General features: G+C 40.4%; 1 protein-coding gene across 2 annotated transcripts in view; it reads left to right on the top strand.

Moving 5' to 3' along the window:
* Positions 1–11,666, top strand: part of TTBK2 (tau tubulin kinase 2) — a 188,266-nt gene that overhangs the window by 148,325 nt on the left and 28,275 nt on the right. For both annotated transcript variants that reach the window (XM_011941120.1, XM_011941121.1), the window contains 2 exons: positions 4,565–4,776; positions 6,080–6,668. In XM_011941120.1, coding sequence (XP_011796510.1) covers positions 4,565–4,776; positions 6,080–6,668 — 801 coding nt within the window. The remainder of the gene's footprint in view (positions 1–4,564; positions 4,777–6,079; positions 6,669–11,666) is intronic.

Genomic DNA, 11,666 nt, shown 5'->3' with positions numbered 1-11,666 from the left:
ACTGAGGTAACCACTGTCTTAGGTTAGATTCCACAAAAGCAGAGCCACAAAACAAACCTTAATAAGTTTAAATAATTGAAATCGCACATACTATGTTCTCTGAAAATAATGGAGTTAATCTAGTAATCAATGACGTAAAGACAGCAGGAAAATCTCTAAACACTTGGAAATTATACAGCATATTTCTGTATAATCATGGGTCAGAGAGGAAGCCTTAAAGGAAAAAATTTTTTAATTTACATAGAATTGAATGAAATTGAAACTACAACATATCAAAATGTTTGGGAGGCAACTAAAGCAGTGCTGAGAGAGAAATGTATAGCACTAAAGTCTTACATTAGGAAAGATAAGGTTTTACATCGATAGTCTAAATCCTACCTCAAGAAACTAGAAAAAGAAGCAGCAGAATTAGCTAAGGTAAGCAGAAAGAAGGTAATAAATATCTCTGTTACTGTATTGCAGAAGTTTTGGTGTGTTGTATTTTCATTCTCATTCTGTTTTAAATATTTTTCCATAATGATTTTTTTCATCCATGAGTTATTAAGTGCATACAAGTTTAGAGTTTTTACATCTGCCAGGTGATTAAAAGTTGTGTTTTTCTTTATATAGTGACTATTTCTATTCTGTTCCTACTATTTTTTTTTCTAGCATTAAAGCCTATTTTGTCAGATGTTAATACAGTTATGCCAACTTTCTTTTGGGTAGTACATGCCTGGTGTCTTTTCTGCCTTTATCTTTCTTTCTTTTCTCATCTGTATTCTGTTGTGACTTTCGTTAAATGGAATATAAGTAGACAATCGTATGTCTTTATGTTTTAATTAGCTTAATTGATTTACATTTAGAATTATTCTTTTATTTATGTATTTACTTTTTTGAGACAGAGTCTCGCTCTGTCACCCAGGCTGGAGTGCAGTGGCGTAATCTCTGCTCACGGCAACCTCTGCCTCCCTGGTTCAAGTGATTCTCCTGCCTCAGCCTCCCGAGTAGCTGAAATTACAGGCATCCGCCACCACGCCTGGCTAATTTTTGTATTTTTAGTAGAGAGGGTTTTGCCATGTTGGCCAGGATGGTCTCAAACTCCTGACCTGAGGTGATCTGTCCGCCTCAGCTTCCCAAAGTGGCAAGATTACAGTAATAAGCCACGATGCCCAGCCAAATTATTTTTATATGAACTTGTTTCTCTTCTCTTTTAAATTTCTATTCAGTTTTTTAATGCCATTTTCCCGCCTTTCTTTTCATTACAGATTTTGTTGCTATTTTTCGTCTTCTGTTTTTTCTTTGTACTTATTGGGGATTTAAACATTCTAATTCTGTTCTCTTAGTAGTTGTCCTTGAAATTTCCCAATTATTTTTAAGTTAAAAGTCTAAAATTAAGCAATATCTTAACCACCTTTCTGATATTCCAAGGACTGTAGAACATTTTAACTTCATTCACTCTTCTCCCAACATTATAGTACTCTTCTAATTTTAATTCTTTATTTAAAAAAAAAAAAAAAAAGACTTGCCCTGGCACAGTGGCTCACACTCGTAATCCCAGCACTTTGGGAGGCCAAAGTGGGAGGAACACTAGAGCCCAGGAGTTCGAGACCAGTCTGGGCAACATGGCAAAACCCTGTCTCTACCAAAAAAAAAAAAAAGCTGGGTATGGTGGCACATGCCTGTAGTCCCAGGTACTTGGGAGGCTGAGGGTGGAGGATCACTTGAACCTGGGAGGAGAAGCTGCAGTGAGCCAAGATTGCGCCACTGCACTCCAGCCTAGGTGACAGAGTGAGAGTCTTTCTCAGACAACAACAAAAAAGAATGACTTGAATTAGGTTATTTATTTTATTTATTTTTTAAGACAGAGTCTCACTCTGTCACCTAGGCTGGAGTGCAGTGGTGCAATCTCAGCTCACTGCAACCTCCACCTCATGGGTTCAGGTGATTCTCATGCTTCATCCTCCCAAGTAGTTGGGAGTACAGGCACATGCCACCACACCCGGCTAATTTTTTGTATTTTTGGTAGAGACAGGGTTTCACCATATTGGCCAGGCTAGTCTCAAACTCCAGGCTTCAAGTAATTCACCTGCCTCGGCCTCACCAAGTGCTGGGATTACAGGCGTGAACCACCCGGCCTAGCCTTGAATTAGATTATTAATGTTGTTCTTTTATACAAGTAATGTTTATATGGACTTTCAAAGATGTTTACCATTTCCTTTCATTTCTGAAAGTCCTTGGCTCATCTTTCTTCCAGAAATATTTCCTTCAGAAGTTCCTTTACTTCCGGTCTTTTGGTAGAGGATTCTTTCTATAAATGTATTTATTTATCTATAAATGTACTTATTTTAGCTTCATTCTTTCAAAACAGTTTATGCCGAATATAAAGTTGTTTTTTGTTTTGTTCTGTTTTTTTGAGACAGGGTTTTGCTCTGTTGCCCAGGCTGGAGTGCAGTGGCGCAATCTCAGCTCACTTCAACTACCACCTCTTGGGTTCAAGCAATTCTCCTGCCTCAGCCTCCCGAGTAGCCAGGACCACAGGCATGCGCCATCACACCTGGCTAATTTTTTGTGTGTATTTTTATTAGAGACAGGGTTCACCATGTTGGCCAGGCTGGTCTTGAACTCTTGACCTCAAGTGATTCACCCACCTCAGCCTCCCAAAGTGCTGGGATGACAGGCGTGAGCCACCACACCCAGCTCAAATATAAAGTTTTCTGTTGATGATTATTTTTCCTCTGGCTTCAGTCACTGGTGTTCAGAAATTTACTGTCATTCTAATTGTTTTTTTCTTTTTAAGTGATTGTTTTCCCCACCTTCATCTTTCCTTCCCAGCTACTTTTTAGTTCTTGTCCTTGTCCGTGGTGTTCTGCATTTTAACTAGGATGTTTCTAGGCATATATTTCTTCTTGTTTATCTTGCTTGGGATATCTTGTGTCCCTTGAATATTTTTATTCCTATTTTTGTATAAAAAATATGTTCTGGGAAATAACAGCCATTCTGTATCTAATGTTACTACCTCTTCATTCTTTCTATTATCTCTTTCTAGGACTCCAGTTAGACATATATTATGGCTTTTTATTGTATCCATCATATCTCTTAATATCTTTTTTCATAATTTTCTTTTTGCTGGGTTTTTTTTTTTTGTTTCTTTTTTTGAGATGGAATCTTGGTCTGTCGCCCAGGCTGGAGTGCAATGGCACGATCTGAGCTCACTGCAACCTCCGTCTCCTGGGTTCAAGTAATTCTCCTGCCTCAGGCTCCCGAGTAGCTGGGATTACAGGCCTGCACCACCACACCCAGCTAATTTGTTTTTTTGTATTTTTAGTAGAGATGGGGTTTCACTATGTTGGCCAGGCTGGTCTGGAACTCCTGACCTAGTGACCCACCCTCCTCGGCCTCCCGTAGTGCTGGGGTTACAGACGTGAACCACCATGCCAGGCCTATCTTGCTGTTTTTTATTCTAGGTAATTTATTTGGCTGTGTCTTCCGCTTCACTAATTAATAATTTCAAACTTTTTTTTTTTTTTTTTGCTAACTTGCTGTTTAACTTGTTAATTGAATATTAAATATTAAGTTAATCAGTCATTTAATTCCAAATAACCCTTTGTTGATCTTTGTTATAATAACCTTTATTTGTTTAAACATTTATGCATAGCTGGTCTACATTTTGTATTGAAACCAGTTCAATATCTGAAATCTTTGGGAGTTTTAAATGTTTTTCTTAATTTTGACTATTATTTCTATTGTGTCAGTCATGGTAGCATGCCTTCTCTTGTATTGATTCTCTCTCTCTTTTTTTTTTTTTTTTTGCTAATTAATTAATAATTGATGGGAGTTCTGGAGACCTAAATTGGGGTTTGGGGAAGCCTTCCTTCAAGGAAGACTGGCTTGTGTTTCTGCTGCTACCCTGAGTATATCACCAATTTGAGCCAATTGGGCATCCTCTTGAGGGTCTCTAGTCAGAGTAGATGTCCCAGACTTCCCTCTGTCACCACACTCCTGATATGAGGCTTAATTTCCCTGATAATGTGCTGCCGTAGGCACCTGTGCTTAAACAGTCCCACCCCCTGGGCTGCCTCATGCTCATCCTCCTCCTTCCCTGCCTCAGCTCCTTAGTAGTCTGGCGCCCAGGCTTTTTGTTGTTTTTTGTTTTTTAGAGGAGGAATGAGCAAAGAGGTATAGCGACTGAGGCTTAGCAGTCTCTCCTAACTTGTGAGACCACTTATGTCTCAAAGAGAACATCCTTTCCAGGTTTCAGTTTTAGGTTAGTGGAATGGGGTCCTACAAGCCTCAAGTCAGACATAATTCAAAAAGCCAAGTCTGTTAAACATTTTTAGATTGTTTATCTTTATTCCAAAAGTATTTAAAAAAACTAAAATAATACTGAAACTGAGTATAAATTAAGAAAACACATTTAATGTAGAGTTAATAGATAAGAATGTAATGAAGTAAACTAGCCAAAATATCCGAATTGTTTGAAAACACATCTAATCATTTATTGATATTATTTTGAAAGGCTTCAGTGATTCCTGTCATATGTATTGCCTAGAATGTTTTTCATGGGTTTATTTTATATTTTGGATAGGCTGCTACTGAAGAGGAGAACAGCCATGGCCAGGCAAACGGTCTTCTCAATGCTCCAAGCCTTGGGTCACCAATTCGTGTCCGCTCAGAGATTACTCAGCCAGACAGAGATATTCCATTGGTGCGAAAGTTACGTTCCATCCACAGCTTTGAGCTGGAAAAACATCTGACCCTGGAGCCAAAGCCAGACACTGACAAGTTCCTTGAGACCTGGTATAAAATAGTTTATTTTTCTTTTTAAAGCTTCTAAGGTACCATTGTTATTGTTTTGTTGTTGTCGTTGTTGTATATTTCTGTTACATAAAGTCTTTCAAATAAGAAATTCTTGCATTTTTGTAACACTGATTCTGTTAAACTCTAATTTTCATCCTTATTTTTAATTATTATTGCCCTGATTCTTAATTATTATAAATTCTATAGCATATCCTTTGGCTTTGGAAGCTGAGCAGTAAGAGCTGATAACTTCCTAACACTAGGAACAAGTTAAATGAGCATTTTTTACAGTAACTTTGTTTGGAAAGCAATCTCTTCCACACAACAGTGTAGTATTGGAGAGGGCATGATAAAGGTGGCATTAGGCAGAGATGAGGGGAATACATAAAGGAGGGGAAAAAGTGATTTGTATACAAGGGACAGTCAGTTCAATTCACTTGAGTGAAGACCTTCTAGGAGTAAAATACTGTAGGAAAATAGATACCAATAAATATATCATGCTTGCCCTCGAGAGTTCACAGTCTACCTAGAGAGAAAGGAAGGTGAAACTTGAGAGATCTATACATAGGTAAAGATTGTAGTGCATAGTTATGAGGCACATTATCCCTACAACAAATTTTGATGACAGAAGACAGAAATGAAAAAAGTGTGGGATATATTTATGAGTTATAGAAGGCTTTAACAGTATTCACAGTATTAAGATCTAATTTCCTTTAATAGTAGTCACGCCCTTCAGTGGTACATCTCTGGTGGCTACTATTGGTAATGAAATATTAGGTTAGAGGGACAGTGAATTTGACTAACATGGTAATTACTGTGTCCCAAGACAATTCAGCCACTTCTGGCCTACTCCAATCTAGCTTCCATTTTAAACAATCCTTCACATATGTGTGTTCTTCCTCAAGTGGTAATCATTCGTAGCTATGTTATGGAAGCACATGTCTACATGCTCACACGATCAAAAGGATGGATGAGGCATTGGTTTACACATTTTGAGTTGTGGCTCATATTGAGAATAAGTATCAACATACAATAGGGATAAAAGCGTAGTTCAATAAAAAGTTGATTTGACAAAAGAAGGGAACTAAAAAGGGCCTTGCTGAGGAAGGAAGTGAACTCCATCTTCCAAAGCAGGATGTGGCAGGTAGAGAAGAACATTATCAATGCTGTGAAACTTTCCTTACGCTTTATCCATCTTTTTCTCTCTCGTCTTTGTGTCCATATTAGTTCTGTATGGCGCTTATATATTATATAATAAATGTTTCCTTAGGACAATTGAGTAACTTCTTTCCATTTCCTTAAGCCTGGAGAAAATGCAGAAAGATACCAGTGCAGGAAAAGAATCTATTCTCCCTGCTCTGCTGCATAAGCCTTGTGTTCCTGCTGTGTCCCGTACTGACCATATCTGGCACTATGATGAAGAATATCTTCCAGATGTCTGCAAACCTGCTTCTGCCAACACCCCTGAGCAGGCAGATGGTGGTGGCAGCAATGGATTTATAGCCGTTAACCTGAGCTCTTGCAAGCAAGAGATTGATTCCAAAGAATGGGTGATTGTGGACAAGGAGCAGGACCTTCAGGATTTTAGGACAAATGAGGCTGTAGGACATAAAACAACTGGAAGTCCTTCTGATGAGGAACCTGAAGTACTTCAAGTCTTGGAGGCATCACCTCAAGATGAAAAGCTCCAGTTAGGTCCTTGGGCAGAAAATGATCATTTAAAGAAGGAAACCTCAGGTGTGGTCTTAGCACTTTCTGCAGAGGGTCCTCCTACTGCTGCTTCAGAACAGTATACAGATAGGCTGGAACTCCAGCCTGGAGCTGCTAGTCAGTTTATTGCAGCGACGCCCACAAGTCTAATGGAGGCGCAGGCAGAAGGACCCCTTACAGCGGTAAGAAATTTGTTCCTGTTATTATTCTCTGTTATCCACTCGAGGTGCTATTAAGAAAGGACTAACAGTTGATCAACTAAGATTCTTCAGTAGAGGCCTAAATTTTGCAGATGGCCCAGGGAGTAATTTTGTACTAAGTTCTATAGTCAACCCTCCAATATGAAATTTTTCAAAAAGTGAGATCTTCTTTTATTATGTAAAACACAATACATGAAATACCATTATAACCTAATTTTGGAATAACATTTTTAATTAGACTACAAGCACTAGCTATCTATGTGTGTTTATAGATGCTACCATTTTTTAAAGTTTCTAGCAATTTTTACTATACTTTTACTGAGGAAGGCATATATTTAACCATTCATGGTTTGTTCTTTACACTGTGCACTGTTGCTAGGCCTGAGTCTTTAGTTCCCTTTCTCTTTCATAAAGTCCACCCAGGAATTTCTCATATTTCGTATTCCTGTTAAACCGTTGTTTTCTAACATTGATGGCCACTGTTCAAAATGCAGAATTCCAGGCCTCACTTCCAGAACTTTTGTTTTAGTAGGTCTGGGAAAGAGCATGCTCAGGAATCCTCATTTTAACGAGCAGGTAGAGGCAGCATTTATGATACAGGTCTTCTGCGAAGGAAACTTTTGAGGAACCACTATTGTGTATTCTCGGTTTTGGGCCTTCAGCTGGAGAAGCCTGTTACCCTGTTACCAGTAAGCAGTGGTGCCCCCGGTGACTTGTGTGAGGAGGAGCCCCAGAAAAGCCAGAGACGGCCAAGCAAGGCCATGAAAAACCCCCAGGCTACATAAGTAACTGTGAACACAAATCTTAGGCACCCACAGGTACATCTATCCTTATGTCATGGGAGCTACCAGGTTTCCTTAAATTCTATAATCATCTAGCAGTCCCCTTCCCCCAACTCACCAGAAACAGCATTGTTCCCCCAACTGAAATGTTTTCTGTTAGAACACAATTCCACATCAGGTGCAAAACAGTGGGAAAAGATACCAGTGAAAATTCATTTTGTGTACAGTTCTGAGAAATTTGCCTGTGCTCCAAAACAGGGAAACAAAGGCCTGCCTGCTTCTTCACCAGAGTTAGTTAGCAGGTCCCTCTTTCCCGGGACTGCTTTGTGTAGTTAGGCAGGCTGTTCACGGCATAAAGGAATCTAGCCAGGAAACAAATTAGGACTGAAATCCACCCCAGACTTTGCTTTCTAAACTGTGCATCTTGGCACAGGGCTGTTTCCTTTTGGAAGGGCATTCTTTTCCAAATTGTACAAAGCTATCATGTGGGCTAGAGGTAGGTAACTACTAACTCCCTCCCTCCCTGCTCCATCTTTTCTCCCACCCCACCTTTCCTCTTTCCATTCATCCCCTCTTTCCACCTTCCCAGGTTCACTTTCTTCTTTAACTCTGTGATGCTGTGTACTGACTTTTGCTCTAGCATGTTTCCAGCAGCACTCTGGTGTGCCTTCCTTCATGGAGGCTTTCTAAAGCCTTTGCTCCATTTCTCCTGGTATTTTTTGCCCTCTCTCGATGCTGTCCTATTCACAAAGATTGTGTTCATGGTTCTCTTACACTACTGAAGTGTTTTCTCTGACAAGTTGTTGATAGGCTTGCATTCATGTATGTGATGTTTGACCTTATGTTTAGATATCTTTGAATTATTTTTCTATTTATTTATTTATTTATTGAGACGGAGTCTCAGGTTGGAGCGCAGTGGTGCGATCTCGGCTCACTGCAACCTCCACCTCTGGGTTCAAGTGATTCTCCTGCCTTAGCCTCCCAAGTAGCTGGGATTACAGGCACCCACCACCACGCCCGGCTAATTTTTTTGTATTAATTGAAAGTCTCTAATGAAATGTCAGCTGCATCAATTGTGTACTTATTTCTAAGTTTTTTGTTTCTATTTTAGAGGCAAGGTCTTCCTCAGTCACCCAGGCTGTAGCACAGTGGAATGATCATACCTTAGTGTAACCTCAAGCTCCTGGGCTCAAGTGATCCACCCATGCCAGCGTCCCAAGTCACTAGGACTGCAGGCATGAGTCACCACACCCAGCTCATTTTGTTGTTGTTGTTTTGTAGAGAGAAGTTTTGCCATGTTGCCCAGACTGGTCCCAAATTCCTGTGTTCAAGTGGTCCTCCCACATCAGCCTCCCAAAGTGCTGGGATTACAGGTGTGAGCTCCTACACCTGGCTAATTTTTTAATCTTTTGTAAGACAGGGTCCCACTGTGTTGCCCAGACTGGTCTCAAACTGCTGGGATCCAGAGATTCTCCTGTCTCAGCCTCCCAAAGTCTTGGTATTATAGACGTTAGACACTGTGCCCAGCCAGTGCTTCATTTTAATACTACCTTTAGAAACAGTATAAATGTGGCTGGGCCTAGTAACATCACCCATATGTTAGCCATTGCTATTGCTGTGTACCAAATTAGCCCAAATTTAGCATCGTTAAACAAGAGTCATTATTTCACACAATTTCTTGGAGCTGGAAATGCAGGAGTGCCTTAGTTCAGTGGTTCTAGCTCATGCGTGGTCTCTCATGAGGAGGTCGTCAAGCTCTCAGCCAGGGTTAAAATCAGCTTAAAAGTTTGGCTGGAAGGGGAAGATCCACTTCCAAGCTCACTCCCATGACTGTTGGCAGGCCTCAGTTCCTCACTGGCTGTTAGCCAGAGGCTCTAGTTCCTCGCCATTTGGGCCTCTCCATCTGGCTTTCCCAGTGAGTGAGGTGAGAAAGAGACAGACATAGGGGAAGAGAGGTGACGGGAATGCATCCCCACCAAGATAGAAGCCACAGTGTCTTTTCTCATCTGTCTCAGAAGGGGCATAGCGTCGCTTCTGCCGTATTCTATCAGTCACACAGACCAACCCTGTACAATGTATGAGGGCTACACGAGGGTGTGAATACCAGAAGACACATCTGGGTCGTTGGGAACCGTTTTAGAGCTGTCTACCATATTACCTTACATTTATATTTTACAGAATACTTCCCAATTTGATCTTAACTGTAACTCCATGGAACAAGCAGAGGGAATATTATTTTATCTTTTTGTACTGAGGGCACTAAGCCTCAGGAAAGGAAGAATCCATGAAGAGTCAGATGCTGGTAGACTAGACTTCGTGTTCCATCCCTCGTGCCAGGAGATTACACCTTACACCAGTCTTCTGTCCCTACACCAGGGCCTTGCCAACATACTGAAAGACTTTCCTAATTGGCTTGTTTCTTAGAGATTGAGAAGAGGAAAGGGGGTTTAAAATAATGCACAAAGTAGGAGCAGGACCAAAAGAAAAAGAGTAGCAGAATTTTTGATAATCTGTTAGCCAACATCTATTGAAAGAATTTCTCTGACTGTATTTACAGGACTACCAATACCAGCACTAATAAAATTTAAATTAACAGTTAGTTGTATTTTCTTACTTATGTTTGTATCTTCATACCTGTGAAGATCTGCTAAGTTCCAAGCTTTACGCTATACTTCAGGGATAACAAGTTGGCACCAACCTGTCAGGTTGGCAATGAAAACTTACATCTAAACAGTTACCTTAAACAACCTGAAATGACTGTAATAGGGCTGTTTATAGGAATGAGGACACAGACATATCTGCCTAGGACTGAGGAGTGGAATTTTGGATGTCTTTTTCTCAACTTTTCTTTATTTTCTATTTTTTTTTTTAACCATGGTAATTAAAAATCTTCCTGGGAAGGTTAAGGAATGCTTCAGGCTGGGCGCGGTGGCTCATGCCTGTAATCCCAGCACTTTGGGAGGCCAAGGCGGGTGGATCACAAGATCAGGAGTTCAAGACCAGCCTGGCCAAGATGGTGAAACCTTGTCTCTACTAAAAACACAAAAAACTAGCCGGGTGTGGTGGCACATGCCTATAATCCCGGCTGCTGCGGAGGCTGAGCCAGAGAATTGCTTAAAAACCTGGGAGGCGGAGGTTGCAGTGAGCTGAGATTGCGCCACTACACTCTAGCCTGGGCAACAGAGCGAGACTCCATGTCAAAAAAGAAAAGAAAAGAAATAGTACTTCCATGTGGCTTTCCTGGCAGGGCACATGTTTCGCTTATTTGGATCCCTTGTGTAAACTACAGTGACTGTGTGAAAGCTCATGGAGTTATTCAGAGCCTCCGTTGACACAGGAATGATCCACACATGTATTAATAGAGGTGTGCTTTAATAATGTGAAAAGGTGAAGACTTTTTGGGTTGGTTACCATCTGTTTAACTTCTTAAAATGAATTTTTCAGGAGGGTTGAATGTATGTATATTGACTGGGGAGTGGCCAAATATCCTCTGTCTGACCATGAATTCCTATTTTTGATCTGGAAAATGTGGTCATTATAATCATAGGAAAGTTTTTTTTCTATGAGATTACATCTCTGGAATTACATTTGATATTACAGTTCAACCTATGTACAGTTAGAAAGGATCAGAGATTGGATGGACTGCGCTGGAAAGTAAAGGAAGAAAGCCCATTTGTGAAGTGCTTGAGTACAGTCTGGACTATCACTTGGGAGATTTTTGTGGAAGGAACCTCAGCATGCAATGGTTGATACACTCATATGTGCAACATTTGTTGCGTGTCTACTATGAGTCGGGTACTATGCTAAGTACCAAGAATAAAAAGCCCAGTTAGTCACCTCACTGCTTTCAAGAGTCTTCAGTATAGTAAAGAAACAGTTTAAGTGTTATAGGTGCTGTGATAGAAATTTATACGTTGTAGAAGTTGGACTGGATTTATCCCTAAGATACCTTTCTTCCTTTTTTTTTTTTTATTATACTTTAAGTTCTAGGGTATGTGTGCATGACATGCAGGCTTGTTACACAGGTATACATGTGCCATGTTGGTTTGCTGCACCCATTAATTCATTATTTACATTAGATATTTCTGCTATCCCTCCCCCAGCTCCCCACCACCTGACAGGCCCCAGTGTGTGATGTTCCCCACCCTGTGTCCAAGTGTTCTCATTGTTCGATTCCCACCTATGAGTGAGAACATGC

Source organism: Colobus angolensis, unplaced genomic scaffold (genome assembly GCF_000951035.1).
Source record: "Colobus angolensis palliatus isolate OR3802 unplaced genomic scaffold, Cang.pa_1.0 Scaffold199, whole genome shotgun sequence".
NCBI classification, from domain to species: Eukaryota; Metazoa; Chordata; class Mammalia; order Primates; family Cercopithecidae; genus Colobus; species Colobus angolensis.
The sequence above is the reverse complement of the archived record's forward strand: the minus strand, read 5'-3'. Positions and strand labels throughout refer to the sequence as shown.